We start from the raw sequence: 17243 nt of genomic DNA, 5'->3' as shown, positions 1-17243 counted from the left end.
AAGATAGGGAGGCAGGTTGGGAGAAAGACAAGGTAACTGAAAAATTCATGATTCATACAACAAGCAGCAGGGGTGGCACACCAGTTGTTGACTCAATCAGGAAAAAATGGGGATGAGTTTCTGTTGAAAGAACACTTCTGTAAGGGCCAGAGATTCTCAACTAAGCGGGTACATTTTCGCCAGGGTTAGTGCAAGATCAAGTGTTTGTCAAAGGGCGGTCAGATGCAATGCTAAGAATACACACATCTCTATCACCAAAGAAATCCTCTCTTCACTCAAGGGGATTAACAGGAGAGAACCTCTTCTTCAACAAAACACACTTTATTCTGTCTTTTATGCCATAATTTAATTTTCCTAGTGTGCTGTAAAGTCCTGCTTGGGGTGTCTGTTCTCAACATAAAACTTTGTCAAATTTCCATTAAGCTTTAGGTGAAAATTTAATGAGGCATTCACTTCAGATATTTCAAAACGAATACCATTTTATTATTAATGCACCAGAAAGTCAAAGATGTGAGTATGCCCAGTGTTCAGTCACAGTTAATCTTTTTTTCAAATATATTTTAGATCATTAAAATGATATTTTAGGGCATAAAAGGGGAATTATTTTACTGAATTTTGTCAATAACAGAATACAATTTGGGCCACATTTGTTTATTAATTTTCTTTTTGTTTTATCTGATCCTTGTAGAGGGTGACTTTAATAAACAGAAATGACAACATATAGTAATACTGTCCACCCTTTTTCTGTGCACTAGATCAAAACAAACAACACTAAATAATTCATGCACCGCACACTCCTTTGTATTTAAAAATAATCAGGAAATATTAAGGTAAGAAATTAGGGATAAAATAAGATGTTGTGGTTAGGAGGGTAAAAAAAGTCCATAACCTTTCCCAGTCCCTCTTAGATTTTTTGCACTTCCCCTCCCCCCTATGATTCTTTATTCCAAGTGGGCTGAAAAGCAGTAGGACAGTGTGAAAGATTATGCTTGCACCTGGATGCATAAAGAATTTAATGGAAGGTGCTGTAGAAATGTAATTATTATATTCTCACAATGGCAAATTTCCAAGGACGTTATTGCACTTTACAAACTCTAATGAATTAAGTCGCTTAACACCCTCGGAAAATAGGGAAGAATTGTTATGCCCATTTGACAGATATGGAAACTGAGATACAAGGATGCTGTTATTTGTAAAAAGTCATACCGCAAATCTAAACAACTAGGAAAAGAACCCATATTTGGATCAACAATGATATAACAGGATGAAATGCAACGGCCTGTGTTGTGTGGAAGGTCAGACTAGATGATCTAATGTTCTCTTCTGGCCTTAGAATCTTTACATCTCATCAGGAATAAAGAAAATGATACAAATTATTGTTTGAGTTGATATTTTTGGAGTCAAATTTTGATGTCAGTGGGAGTTTTGCTTGCCTAAAGGCTTTAGGATTTGTATACCATAAGATTTAGGGTTGAGCTTGCAAACTTGACTCATACTCACCCAATTAGCTCCACTAAAGCAAGTAGTTAGCATGCTAAATTCATGTGCGGACTGCACATTTTTTTTTAACACTGATTGGCAATATAGACTATATATTCCGCTCTCCGTTGCAACAGTATAAATTCTTCACAATTTCATAGGTTTCACTGGAGTTACTCCGTGGTTACTATGATTTGAGAGCAGAATATGGCCCAGCATCTGCAATCTTTGTCTTTAGTCCTATATAGTCCCATGAGAAGGGTGGGGTTTTCAAAAGTTTTAAGGAATCTAAGTATCCAATTCCCATTGAAAACCCATGAGATTTGGGCACCCAACTGCATTAGGCTCCTTTTAAAATCCTATCCTGAGTACCTAACTGTTTTAATACCCTTTGTAAATCCCATCTAGGTACATGGAATTTCAAGTTGGGGTGTAGCATTTGAGATTAAACTTATTTTTTCCTTTTCCTCTACTTTCAATAACTTCAGTGGCATTCATTAGGTCTCATGAAGGGGCTTATAGATTAAGCACTATTAGCATAATTAGAATAATGTGCCAGGAATTTGCTATTGCCACATCATAATGAAGGGTGCTGTGGAAAGAAACTGAGTAGAACAGCATTTACAGATCCTTTCCTCAGTGTGCCTTTGTTGGCAAAGTAATTACAACATTAGGATTGGATGTCAATTTATAGAGTTTATATTTCTAGTATGTTGGTTGTCCTTTAGTGAGTTCATTTATTCAAACATCCCTTTCCCTTGTTCTTCATCATTTATCAGATATGTTAGAATACTTCTGATATGAATATTTTTAAACAATTTATTCCCATTCAAGTCATATTTAGTTTATAATTAATTATGAGGTAGTAGTCCTTTTTGTTATTGCATGTGCCTTTGTTCCAGTTGCTTACTACTTGTACATTTAAGTAAACATGGATATCCTCAAGGTGGCAATTCTGTCCCTCATTTTCACTCTTGACCACTCAGTCACTCGTTGCCTCTAGGCATGTAGATTTTAGGGCTAGAAGAGACCATTATGATCATCTAGTCTGAACTGTTGCATGTGCACATGCCATAGAATTTCACACAGTGGTTTCTGCATCAAGTTCATCACTTCTGGTAGCACTTACCTTTTAGAGAAAACATTCTATCTTGATTTAAAGACTTCTGGTGGAGAATGTATCACATCCTTAGAGAGACAAGGTGGGTGAGGGTTTTATTGGACCAACTTCTGTTGTTTTGGATTTCTTGCATGAGCTCCGGGTAGGTTTTCTGATTTTTTTTTCTTCCATTGTGTGGGAGCATGAGATGATGGATTTCTTATCTGAGGTGGTTCCTTCTGGTATATCTGAGGTGCAGGACCCCAGCGGTGGATCAGGCACATAAGAGGACCTTGTAATACTTTGTGGCTGTGAAGGCGGATGAGAGATTCAGCAGGCGGGAGGTCCCTGGTTCTCTTGGATTCCCTTGTCACTAGATCAGGATTTTCCTCCTATCAAGTCTCGTGTGGCTACCACCTGCACACCTGTTTCCCTACATTAAAAGATTTCATGCGCAGGCCTCTGCCAAAGAGCTCACACCCACACAAAGCCCTGTGGTGACAGATGAGTGGTGGTGAAGACAGGAGCAGCGATCTCTGGGAATCTTCAGTCACAAATCTGCATGGAGGCGGCAGCCATGTGATGGTCATCATGTCCTTGGATGAGACAGAAGGGCATTTCGGCAGCAGCAGCTGTGACTGAGCAGGCCTTTCAGGATCCCTTCTGCTCAACCAAGATGGGGAGGGGGCTAAAAAAGGTGCCCCAAACATAGGCTGTCTAACACTTTTCCACCTAGAAGACCCTAGTCAGTGGAATCACTCAGCATCGCGGCAGAAATAAGAGATACAAGACAATGAATTTTGCCACCTGGAATATCCACACCCTTATGGACTCTCAGCACAGTGAAAGAAGAAACTGCCAGAAAGAAGAATTGCCAGAGAATTGGCAAGACCCAACATTGACATTGCAGCCCTTAGTGAGACTTGCCAGGCTGATGAGGGCCAATTAAAAGAAGATGGGGGTGGCTACACCTTCTTTTGGAGAGGGAAACCACTTGAAGAGAGATGCATTCACGGGATTAGCTTTGCCATCAAAAATAAGATAGTCAGCTTTTGGAGCTTCCCTTGGGGATCAAAGAGCGTCTCCTAATCAAGCTCAGCATGCGCTCAATATGCCACTGTCATCAGTGCACACACCCCAACACTCAATGATGAGGAAGACGACAAGGAACAGTTTTACAGTGCTCTCAGTGTAGTCCTTGCAGCCACACCGAAGGCAGACAAACTCATCCTCCTGGGAGATTTCAATGCCAGAGTTGGATGGGACTCCCAACTCTGGAGCAGCACAATAGACAAAGAAGGGGTGGGAAATGTAATCCTCAATGATATTCTCCTCCTCAGCAATTGTGTGGAGTATGACCTGCTCATCACAAATACCATCTTTAGGCAGATCAACAAATTTAAGACCACCTGGAAACATCCTTGGTCCAAACACTGGCACCTCCTTGACTATGTTATAATTAGAGCCCGAAATTACACCAACAGCTGTATAACATGAGCAATGAGAAGTACAGGCCACTGTTGGACAGACCCTTGATTAGTAAGATCATTCATATACCTGCAGCTCACTCCACCTACTGCAAACATCCCAAAGACAAAGCGAAAGTGGTACAACCTCAAAGCACTTCAAGACCAAGCCAGCTGCAAGACTTTCCAGCAACACTTGTCTGAGAAGCTCTCGAACTTCTCTGATAACATAAAAAGAAAAGGAGTACTTGTGGCACCTTAGCGACTAACCAATTTATTTGAGCATAAGCTTTCGTGAGCTACAGCTCACTTCATCGGATAGCTCACGAAAGCTTATGCTCAAATAAATTGGTTAGTCGCTAAGGTGCCACAAGTACTCCTTTTCTTTTTGCGAATACAGACTACACGGCTGTTACTCTGAAATCTGACAACATAATTGACATTCAAGAGCACTGGGATCAACTTAAAAATACTATTCACACTGCATGTGCTGAAACCATAGGACAGTGGTGGGCAACCTGCGGCCTGTCAGGGTAATCCGCTGGTAGGCCACCAGACAGTTTGTTTACATTTGCACAACCGCCCACAGCTCCCAGTGGCCATGGTTTGCCATTCCCGGCCAATGGGAGCTGCGGGAAGCCCCAGGCTTATTAACCTCTCCTTATACGGCAGCCATTCCATACTCGTAATCATTTTTTTTTTGGCCCTTTTCTGAACCTTTTCCAATTCCAATATACCTTTTTTAAGATGGGGCGGCCACATCTGCATGCAGTATTCAAGATGTGGGCGTACTATGGATTTATATAGAGGTAATATGATATTTTTTGTCTTATTAGCTATTCCTTTCCTAATGGTTACCAACATTCTGTTCACTTTTTTGACTGCTGCTGCACATTGAGGAGACGTTTTCAGAGATCTATCCACAATGACTCCTACATCTCTTTCTTGAATGGTAATAGCTAATTTAGACCTCATCATTGTATATGTATAGTTGGGATTATTCTTTCCAATGTGCATTACTTTGCATTTATCAGCATTGAATTTCATCTGCCATTTTGTTGCCCAGTCATCCAGTTTTGTGAGATCCTTTTGTAGCTCTTCACAGTCTGATTGGGACTTAACTGTCTTGAGTAGTTTTGTATCATCTGTAGATTTTGCCATCTCACTGTTTACCCCTTTTTCCAGATCATTTATGAATATGTTGAATAGGACTGGTCCCATACAGACCCCTGGGGGATACCACTATTTACCTCTCTCCATTCTGAAAACTGACCATTTATTCCTACCCTTTGTTTCCGATCTTTTAACCAGTTAACAATCCATGAGAGGACCTTCCCTCTTATCGCAAGGCAGCTTACTTTGTTTAAAAGGCTTTGAGAGACCTTGTCAAAGGCTTTCTGAAAATCTAAGTGCACTATATCCACTGGATCCCCCTTTTCCATATGCTTTTGACCCCCTCAAAGAATTCTAGTAGATTGGTGAAGCATGATTTCCCTTTAAAAAATCATGTTGACTCTTCCCCAACATATTTTGTTAATATATGTGTCTGACAATTTTGTTCTTTACTATAGTTTCAACCAGTTTACCTGGTACTGAGGTCAGGTTTACCGCCCTATAATTTCCGGGATCACCTCTGAGCCCTTTTTAAAAATTGGCATCACATTAGCTACCCTCCAGTCATTTTGTGTAGAAGCTGATTTAAATGATAGGTTATAAACTACAGTTAGTAGTTCTGCAATTTCACATTTGAATTTCACATTTGAGTTCCTTCAGAACTCTTGAGTGAATACCATCTGATCCTGGTCTAGCTTCTGCTTCCAGTCACTGCGCCTTGTTATGCCTTTGTCTAGTAGATTAAAGAGCTCTCTACTATCAGAAATCTTCTCCATATGTAGAAACCTAGACTGTGATTCCTCTTACTGGGTGCCTACAACCCACAGAGTGAACCAGGGGCCCTGTGGTCGCTGTCACTGCCACTTGAATGGTGCTCTTTTACCCTCCACAGCATGGTTGTGCCTCTGCAAAGACATAATTGAGCATTACTTCGCTAGCTTCAGGACTCTACAAGCCTCCTCAGGCTGAGAGTGTTTCTACTGTATGTTAGGCATACAATAGGTTCTTCTCTATAACAGTATACAGTAGCTTTTGTTGTTTTTGCACTATTTGTAAAGGCAAATTATGGAACCTTGGAAAGCCTCTGGTATTTCCAGCACTGTCCACAAAGGAAGGCTACATGCAGGTGGTTGTAGAATTTAATTCAATGCTAGTTCACTAACAGGATTTTTGTTAGTAATTTTGTAGAATTTAATTAGAGTGCATGTTATTGATTCTTGATGGGTCCAACACCTTGTGATTGCATTATGGAGGTCACCAGGAATAGCCAGCTGTCTTTTGGTGTTGTAAAGGACTGCACACCAGCCTCAACCAGGCTGGATAAAGCAGATACTTTTTTATCAGAGTTTATTTTTAATCTCATCAAATATCTACCCTTATTCTGGATTTCCAAACTAGAAATAATGTAGTATAGGCAGGGATACAGCAGATTTTCTGACTTTTCTCGCTTGCTATAGAACCAGTTTCAATGCATGGGAGTTTGGAAGTTATATAACAGTGGATCATAGTTGCTCTTAGAGGGGAGTTCCTTGCAAGATGTCTCCTGGTCTGTTCCCTGGTAATAGGCAAATCATTATCATTGATCTGACAGGCATTTTGGTGCATGGATTCTGAAAATTCTTCCGGGTTGTGGGGTTTAGCATATCCTAAGACCCCAATTAAACAAACATGATTTCATCTAGACTGTTTTTCAGGTCATCAGTCTTTTGTTCCAGGGCAGGTTGAGAATCCTTTTTTAAGTCAGGAGTTTTCCTCCTCAAGCATCTTGTATTTGTCCCCTAGTGAAATAATCAGTTTTTCTGCTTCACTCACTCAACCTTTTAATGTTAAATATGTTTTGTTTGTTCTCATAACGGTCATTTCCTCCTTTATTGCATCTATCTTTTTAGAGATTTTTCCCTTCCCATTACTTTCTCAAATGGTTGGCATTATGGCTTCAAATGAGAGAGCTTAAGTTCCATCTTGTCTCTCGAATCAATTCACCATAACTGGTGGGCTTCCAACCTCACAAAGTGTATTAGCTTTTGCTGCCATTTTGGGGGAGACTTTTATAGTTGACTTGCGCCTTTTGATATGACCAGGCTTGTGCTACTGCTTCCCGAGTTCTTTGTAGCTGTATTTGAAGGTTTTTGCTTTTATGTAAGCTTCCCCCACTTGACATCTGCTCAGCATGAATCTGTAAGAAATCAGTCAGAAATCCCTCAGCTGAACCTTCACCCCTACATTACAAAAACATACTTGCATTTAGAGGATAAATCCTATTCACTTTAGTCAAATACAACTCCCATTTGTGTCAATGAAGATTTGGTCTTTAAAGAGGAAAGAATATATTTCTTATTTTTGTGCTTGGAGATATATGCATGTTGGCTCTCCTCACATCAAAAAGCCAGGATCTCTGAGTCGAACATTTATTATGAGGCTATTGTTCTGTGCAGTTTGGTCTACGTTGTATGTTTTATTTTCAGAATTCTTGTGAAAGCCTTGCTCTGTATGGTAATGTAGGTCTTTTGCTCCTTGAATAAGACCAGTGCTATATGTTGCTATTTTTTGTGTCATTTAAAAATCTATGCAAAACTAAACAATCCAGTTAGTTTGGCACTGTGCTTGCATTTCTCTATGCATCTGTTTGCTCTAGAATCCACCATTGAGTTTAATGTCTGTTTTGCCATCTGATACTATTGTATCATCTTGTTCATTCCTTACTGAACAAAGGTAACCATAGAATCCCAATAATTCTTTTCTTTTTTTTATTCCTTTTACTACATGCCACCCTCATTTCATATCTGTACCACACAGACGATTTAATATGTGCTACAGGAGATTTTTTTGGGGTGATTTACTTCTTTAGAAATTACTCTCCCAAATCCTAAATTGTAGTATACATCACCAAAGAGCTTTAAAATTCTTTCATTAATGTAAGTGCAGAGTAATGGCTGCTAATCTAAATCCAACTTTTCATTGTAGGGGTGAGTCTGCTATATCATAAACTGTGTATTGGCTTTGTCTGTTTTAAGACATATGCAGACTCTGGAAATATTTTCCTTTTTAATTTTTCATTTACTAAATTGCTGTTTGCTCTCTCTCATTCATTTGCAGATGGAAACTACAGACATAACCGATCGAACCTTACATCACTGTTAGTGCAACCCATATCTGCACTGCTCATCAAAAGACTGGTTTCTTTACCTGAGGACAGAAGCAAAAGTGATGGGTGTATCCCTCTCAAACTGCCTGTGACAGGTGATGATGGTTTCTGTTCATTATGGAATGGTCCTTAAGTACTTCAAATACATTCTGAGTAATTGGGTATAATTGAGGGTTTGTCTGATTGCAGGTGTGTTCTGCTAGCAGCCTTTTAAGAACAGGCTATGAAAAAGCAGATCTTTAGAGTGTAATTTATGGGCTAAGTTGAGGCTGAGTGAAAACAAAATGCTGTGACGTACTATAAAAGAGCCATTTTTAAAATAAGGCATTTTGTGCATTAGCTTCAGAAACCATATTTGCATTGCTTCCAAGTTTCAGCTTCAGCAAACACTGCATCTGCCAAGATTCAGTTTATGTAAGTCACATTTCAGGAGTACGAAGTCTCTTAGTACAAGGCATTAAACTCTAATTCCTGCTGTTGACTAGAAAATCCCTCTGACTTTATGCATCATCACCCTGGAGATGTTGCTAGTGATGCAATGCAGTTTATTAGGCCTTGTTGGAGCATTTAAACTACCATATTAATGCGATGGGTTGTGTCTTATTTCTGCCTCCAGCACATATGTAGCATTTCTAAATGGTGATCCATCTTTCACATTATTTAGTTTGTATCTGTTTGCTAGAAAATAAACATCAGTAATGTGTATTTGTGCCCATATCTAAGGGGACCTTTTCCCATATGTTTCACCTGGAGATGGCTGAATTCTGACAACAAAAGCAATAGAAAGGCATGTGTTGAGTAGGGCTGGAAGAAAAGGGAGAATGCATTCAGAATGCCTCTCCAAAGGCCATACCTTCACCAAGGTCATGCAGATTATTGCCTTAACAAACTGATTACTGATTTGAGAAAAATGCCAGAAGAGATACTGCATAGAGATTAAGTGAAGGAATAAGCATAGAGAACCTTTCAGGAATGCTGCATGTTTCGAACATAAATATTCTCTTGATTTTTATTTTGTGTTAGTCTATCTTTTATAAGAGGAAAAATACAGTGGGGACACACATTGTATTGTCTCATCTATTTAACCCAGTCCATTTGAGGTATTGTTTGTATATGTAGGTGTTGTGGCCATTGTAAGTAATGGGTTCTATTAAAGTGTTGATTACCGAAACCTCAAATAGTAAATGCCAATTTACTATTTGATTAAGTCAGGTTGCCTGACCAAAGAAAACAGCAGCACATTGAAGAGACGCAATTACTGACCCACTCTGGGGCCACAAGGCTGCCACTCATACTGGGCTGAGGTGGTTCAAAGTTTACAGGTTTCTTATATTCCCCTTTATTTAGTTCATATTACAGTTTGTGGCTAAATGTGTAACTTATTATTGTCCTATTACTAACAAATGACTACCTTGTGATTAATTGTCTGGACAGTTACATTTAACACATACCAAATTTCCAGGGTATAAAAGATCACAAAAATTTTGGCGAACAGAGACAATAACTAACATTTCTTAATTAATCACTTATTTTCCCCTTTGCAGTTGGAACATTTTATGGTTTTGAAAGACTTACTCCTTTCTCATAGGTTTCAGAGTAACAGCTGTGTTAGTCTGTATTCGCAAAAAGAAAAGGAGTACTGGTGGCACCTTAGAGACTAACCAATTTATTAGAGCATAAGCTTTCGTGAGCTACAGCTCACTTCCTCAGATGCATATCGTGGAAACTGCAGCAGGCTTTATATATACACAGAGAATATGAAACAATACCTCCTCCCACCCCACTGTCCTGCTGGTAATAAGCTATTCTCTGTGTATATATAAAGCCTGCTGCAGTTTCCACGATATGCATCTGAGGAAGTGAGCTGTAGCTCACGAAAGCTTATGCTCTAATAAATTGGTTAGTCTCTAAGGTGCCACAAGTACTTCTTTTCCTTTCTCATAGTTTTTCTTATACTCTTATAACTTGTTGTTCAAGTAGTTAGCACTGATTACAAGCATATATGTTTAAGTAACTGTAAAAATAAGTCTGCAAAAATAAGTCATGACCTTTCGACATATTTTTCACTCTAAAATTTGCTTGCTATCATTTTTTTATTATTTTTCTTAGCCTAATTTTGCAAACCTTCATGATAATTTTGACTAACAATTTTTTAACCTAACTTAGAGCTTTAGGCCTATGTGTTAATACCATCCTTTTAAAAGGCTTTGCCAATTTCCTTTGTAAATAAATAACATTAGCACAGTATTCCCTACGCTATCTATAGGCGATAAAACAATTACTATAGTAAAAAGCAAACTTTAAATGCATTTTTAGGGGCAACCATTGTACAGTGTGTGTGGTTGTATCAGTTGTTTACCACTTTTAGAAAGTTATTGTGGAATAAGGATATAATAAAACAAGACCATAAAAAGCTTGGTTAAGTTTATGACCACTCTTAGCATTTGTAATTACAAATGCTAAGAATGAAGGCAGTGAGACCTCATGCTTCCAGACATAACGTGATTACTGCTGAGGTCAGGAAGGAATATTTTCCTCAATGCAGACTTAACTAGGTGGTTTTTATAGAGGGACTTCTTCTTCCCCAAAGGCGTCAAGGGTGGGGGAAGTGCCAGAGGCAGTGTAAATAAATGTAAGGCAATGTGATCAGCAAGTGGAGAAGTAGTTAAAGAACTTTCCCTTTGGAAGGGAGAAGTGTCTGTCCATCCCTGGGAGCAGCAGAGAGCAGCACCACGTAAGGAGAACAAAATCCCTTCATTTGTCTGTAGCTAAGGTCTTCCACAGGGAGGATGATAGGAGAGTCTCATGGTATGCAAGTACTGTATGTAAATAGCAGTGGCTGAGGGGAGAGAAATGCTTGACAGAAGCATTTTCTGCATAGAGAAGCTGATTTGGAAAAGAAAATGAAAGAGAAGGTAGAGAGAGCAGAACCAACACATCATTAGGGCTCCGAGGGGCTATGGTAATGCAAATCACAAATACATAGTTCAATTTTGATATTAATAATTACCCCATTTCTATGAAGCCACACTTTCAAATCTAGGCAGGATTCGCTCACCTCTTCACCCTTCAAGGAGTCCTGCACGTTGTGGTGGATGAATTTTTCAGACAAGACTTTACAGACTGAAACTCTGGTTATGTCTACACTGCAGTGTAAGACCAGGGTTAGAGGGTCTGAAGTCCATCGATTCTGGGTTTGCAAGACCAGTGCTAGAGCATCCATACTCATTGGTGACCCTATGTTTACAATTTATGGACCTGGGCACCAAATCCAGGAGTCCAGCATCTACACCAGAGTATGCAGATCTGAGTGAAATCACCATATCCCAGGCTTCCTAGCTATGGCCGCGCTAGTCCTTGGTTCTTGGTGCAGTGTGGGTGTGATAAATAAAGTGGGGAAGTAGCTCCCTTTGTTGGACACCCAGCCAGACAGTTAGCTGTAAACTCCCCCGCATGAGATGTGTGAGCTCTATAGCTTAGAGGGAACGCTAACAGCTGAGCTGCCTTCCGGAAGCAAGCAAGCCTTAAAAGTTCGTGTTTGGGCTGGGCAACCTCTGTTCTAGAGAGGGACAGGATCTACCCTGCTTCCAGCTCTACAAGATCTCTGCCTGCAGGGTCCAGGGAAGAATCATCCTAAAGGTAGGCACTCAGCTTTGTTTGCCTGGCAGCCTCAGGATTGGTTAGTTGATTGTTTATTTCAGTTTGTTTTATTTTACTGGGACACCAGGAGTTGCATGTTTTCTGGGAGTAAAGGGCTTGTCAGACTCTATGCCTAGGAAAAACCTGGCCATAGTTCATCTTAGCCTGGACCTGAAGAGAACAGCTTATGTCTGATTCCAAATAGAAAATACCTTGACTAAAGTTGCCAAGGTGGAGCATTCTTGGATTTTAACTAGGAGAGTCTGTAATAACAACTTCACATAAAGCTGAAGAATGTGTCATGCTTTCATGTAGTGGACACACAGTCCTCGAGACCCTCATGATCCTTGCTGAGGATTTGTTGGAATGGACCAAAAATTTGAGCTGGTATGTATCTATGTACTACTTAATGTATTTTTAAAATTGCCGGCTGAGTAGAATGATACATATTAGAAGGCTGATACTTCAGACTCCCCGTTGATCCTAAGAAAGCATAAGAAATATTTCACTTCTGATGTAGAACTCGTCACTGAGATGTCAAAAGAGATGAATGAGCAATTCAGACAACTGGGTGGCTTAAAATTTGTTAGGATAAAATGCTCATCATTCTCTTGTCAGTATGTTTCAAAAAGCTGAACAGCGAATTCATCAGTAATGATTAAGCATTTAGATAGAGTTTTCTTCTTTTGCTTCCTTCCCCCCCCAGCCCAGCAGTTTTCAAGGGATGTAATGTGACAAAGAGGTTGGGAAGATCGGGAGGGAAACATCTCAGGCATACTAAAGAGTTACAAGCTATGAAATAAACTGTAGGAATAAAAGGTTACCCTATATTTTGTTTTGCTTTTTGTTTACTGCAGTACAACCTCCTTAATCCACACGTTTTATAACCCCCCCAACAATAACGTAAAAATAAAAATGTTGTGGTCTCTCCCTGCATCTTTGCAAAGAATTAAGAGCAGTGTACTGTAGTGAGGTCTCATAATACTATAGATCTTATTTTTACAGAATATATTATAGCATATTTACTAGAATGTTATGAAATATTATCATAAAACTAAAATACACTTATCAACATAAACAAAGGACATTTTGTCTTGCAGAAACCTTGCTTTGTTGTTGTTCGTTCACTTACTTACCAATTCACGAATTTCAGTCATTTAAATTGGGTCTCTGAGTTATTAGTGCCTATTAGTGAGTTTCTGATGTACTATTATCTGTGAAGGTATCCCATGCGTGAAATACGTCTGAATCTGAGCAATTCTATCTTTTACACCTGAAGCTACACGAAACATTCTAATCACTCAATAGCACTATTTTTTGGAGGTTTAGTGATGAAGATGGGTTAATATTCAAGCCTTACAAGCACTTGAGACCTGTATTTAAAATTTTACCTTGAGTCATAAGTGAAAATGAGGTTTGTGGAGTTGTGTTAGTGCAGGATCCCAGATGCACACCACAAAATTGCGATGTGAATTTTGCTCAGTTTGGTAAATTTCACAGCCTCTGTTCAAGGCTATTCTAGGACTTGTACATCAGGGAGGTTGAATCAAGAATTTGACTTTTACAATGAAAGAGCTAGGTGGGGAGGTTTACGTTTAGCAGAATTTCACTTTGCTTGGTTACTGGTGTTAGTTCTTTACTATCGGGTTCCATTCAGCCAGACAGGCAGCGGGCTGAGTGGGGCCAGCAGCAGAGACCCCGGCTTGCAAGGGGCTGGCGGACGGAACTCCAGACCGTCAGCAGGCTGAGCGGGGCCGGTGGACAGAACCCCAGGCAGGCAGCGGGCTGAGTGGCTCAGCCCGCTGCCAGTCTGGGATTCTGTCCGCCAGTTCCTGCCAGCCGGGGTCCTGGCTGCCGGCCCCGCTCAGCCGGCTGCCGGCCCTGCTCAGCCTGCTGCCGTCCAGGAGTTCCGTTCACCCAGACCGGCAGCGGGCTGAGCGGGGCCGGCGGCCAGGACCCTGGCTGACAGCAGCGAGCCAGTAAAAATCGGCTCGCATGCTACCAGTTGCTGACCCCTGGTCTAAGGCAAACAACGTTCTCTGACAGGCATTGCAGTAGTAGAATGGAGCACTGTGATACTGTTATATGTGTTTCTCCTTCAGAGCTTGCTGGAAGAACCTCATTTAATAATGTTGACCGTGACATCACTCAGTTATGTCAATATGCAAACAACCTTGTCATTTCTTGACATAGTACATGAGCATCATGCTACACATCTAGAAGAACAAATGGAGGAAAATGCCACCAGGGAGCTTGGTGATGTACATTTCCATGTCTAGATGGCACAGTATACTTATGTGTTTCTGCCCTGTGACTATTTGAAATGGAAGCCTCACTATTTCACAGAATTTTATAGAAAGAAGTAATCTTAAACTGTATGCTGCTGATACTCATTCTTAATCATCATATGTTACAGCATTTTCTTGTAGTATCTTTCTTTCTACTCTTCCTCTTCCTTGCAGACTTCATAGTTATAAGAGACCAAGATATATAAGTTGTATTCTCTCCCCACACTCCAAAAAAGCTTTCATTGTTGAGTTTTTATCCCAAAAGAGGACAGTCCTCATTCTTCTGGGTGATTCTTAGAGGTTAATAGGTCACAAAACAGCAGCCTGGACCTCTCAGAAAAAATAACATCTTTACTTCTGCCAAATAGAGTGGGCTATGGCAAGATTTATCTATGTAATATGGATTGTTTTGAAGTTCACAGTTGTCTCAGATATTCAGTGTGACACATCTGCTCCATACCAGATCAGGTGTGCCCTCTTTAGAGCTACTTTTAAGTACTGAGTTCCAGACATTCTTTACACTCAGGGCCTTTTGGCTTCCCAGCACTCTTTCCATTTCCTGGTCTGTCTCTCATCGCGCTGTAGCACCTCCTGGAACATGTCGTCTTTACTGCACCTAGGATTTTTTCTTATCTGCCGAAGCTGGGGGGGGGGGGTGTTCTTCAAGGTCTGTGCTGAACAGAAGAGAAATGATTGAAACATTTTAGTAACAAGGGCCTTTTGCGAGTAGCAATCACTTTCTCTCTGAGACTCTAGGCAGGCACACAGCTCCACGAGCACCCCAATCATGGTGAGTGTTGGGAGTGGGGGGAAGGCAGTTGTGTGTACAGACAAAAAGGTCACGGCTTGCAGGGCAGCTTTGCAGGGAACTCATTCTAAAATTATCCTACACTTTTTCACAGGCAGCCAACCTGCTGGCTGACATCTCGCTGCTGCAGGTGACCAGAGTACCATGGCACAACTGCTGAATGCTTGTGGCTTTCAGCCTGGTCTATGTGCAGCTCAGCTATGTGCCACTTTGGTCCCAGCTCCAGTGATTGCTAAATGGCATGGTAGTTTTCTACAGTGGGGGAACTAACAAGGTTGCAATTCCTTGGAATCTGTGGCTGAGGATTAACAAGTACCTCTTGGAAACTTTCCAGAGCCTCTCTGCAGGTCTCGATGTCCATCGACACCCTGCTTGGCCATGCAGATTAGCTATGTAGGGCGATGTCCAGCTCACAGAAAACACTACCTACCTCCCACTTTTTGATTCCCTACACAAGCCAGAGAAACTTACCCAGAGCCTCATCTGCTTCCTGCTCCCCTTTGAGTACTTCTGGAGTGGAGAAATGTTCCTGGCTGCCTGCCCCACCGGGCGACCCCGCTGGGAGCTCCACATCCTCTTCTAGCTCAAATTCTTCATCCAGAATTTCATCCTCTGGGTTCTCCCCTCTTTCTGCTGCCTCTGAAGTATCCACGGGGCTATCGGTGATGGAGGTGGGGTCACCATCGAGGATAGCATTCAGTTCCTTATAGAAGTGGCAGGTCTTAGGTGCACCACTCAAGCGATAGTTCGCCTCCTGCGGCTTATGGTATGCCTGCCTGAGCTCCTTTATCTTCGCTCTGCACTGCTGTGTGTCCTGATCATAGCACTTTTTGCACAAGCCTCGAGAAACTTGCCCATATGCGTCCCGATTCCTATCGGTCACTCGCAGCTGTGACTGAACAGACTCCTCTCCCTCTCCTAATTCAACAGCTCAGCGGTAGTCCAAGCGGGAGCGCGTTTGGTGTGATAGCCAGCCATGCTGATCTGGGAAGCCACTCTGGGAAGCCAGCAAGCAGGAAATGAGATTTAAAATTTCTGGGGCTTGCAAGGGAGAGGGGCGGGTTGGCTGCAGAGCAGCGGAGTTCAAACCGCTGACCAGAGTGGCAGCATGGGAATTTTGGGATACTTTTTGGAGGCCAATAAAATTGAAGAAAAACCTGGTGTCTGCACTGAATGTTTGTTGACAAAAAATGGAGGGGAAAAGACAAAAGTCTCTCGCAGGTGTGAAAGTGTTTTGTCACCAAAACTAGGTGGATTTTTTTAAAAAAAATCACATGGCAGTGTGTATGCTATTGCTTTTTTGTAACCAAAAGCCAGTTTTTGTTGACAAAACTTGCCAGTGTAGACAAGCCCTCAGAAACCTTTTGTATAACTAGTTTTGTTGCTGATCTTTTTAGTCTAGGTCCACAGGATTCAATCAAGTAGTGAAAAATTTAATTATGGAAGTCTTTAGACCAAGCCAGGTATTATGAATATACATGTTAATAGAAGAATGGTTTTGATATTGGACAATATTAATTTTCTAATCAATCAAAGACTACTGAGAAAATAATTAGGGATGTTTCAAATTTGTAAGAGACTGAATTCAGATGATCAGTCACTTGCATGGGAAAAGAGTGTGAAAGGAATCTTCTTATTGCAGGAGCCTCAGTTCATCCCTTCTGCTATGTCAAATATTGCACAAATATGTTTACAGTATACTTAGCATTTTGTCCATTGCAATATATTCAGTATCAGTTTTCTGCATATGCAAAATGAGATAATAAATTTAGGGTATACACTGTTATGCAAGAATTACTTTTTTCAGAGATGCAATGCAGTGCATAAATTATCTAATACAAAATATTTTGCTGCCTCATTGACCAGCATCAAGATCCAATTTTAGATGAAACAGGCACGTTTCCCTGTTTATAAAGACATATATTTGAAATTATTTATCATCTGATTTAAAATGTGGAATGGGTCGATTTCTTTACAGAAAATGATACCTGATGAAAGACTGGCAACAAACTGAAATAAATTTTTACATTTAAAGAAGGTTTTAAAAAGCTGGTAACCAGAAATTCTAATGTGGCAGTTATGCAATTTTTACTATGTCAATTACTCCTGCAAAATGTCTAATGTAGGTGAAGTATTGTAATTAAATGATGGACAAATCTGCTGTTAGGTACAGCTTTTAAAGTGTATACATCATGTTAGTGCATTT

General features: G+C 40.6%; 1 protein-coding gene across 4 annotated transcripts in view; it reads left to right on the top strand.

Annotated features, from left to right (window-relative positions):
- NAALADL2 (N-acetylated alpha-linked acidic dipeptidase like 2) overlaps positions 1–17243 on the top strand; it is a 920300-nt gene that overhangs the window by 661961 nt on the left and 241096 nt on the right. For all 4 annotated transcript variants that reach the window (XM_073359348.2, XM_073359349.2, XM_073359350.2 and 1 more), the window contains one exon: positions 8254–8397. In XM_073359348.2, coding sequence (XP_073215449.2) covers positions 8254–8397 — 144 coding nt within the window. The remainder of the gene's footprint in view (positions 1–8253; positions 8398–17243) is intronic.

Source organism: Lepidochelys kempii, chromosome 9 (assembly GCF_965140285.1).
Source record: "Lepidochelys kempii isolate rLepKem1 chromosome 9, rLepKem1.hap1, whole genome shotgun sequence".
Classification (NCBI taxonomy): domain Eukaryota; kingdom Metazoa; phylum Chordata; order Testudines; family Cheloniidae; genus Lepidochelys; species Lepidochelys kempii.
Note: the sequence above shows the minus strand (reverse complement) of the source record. Positions and strands in the feature narration are given on the sequence as shown.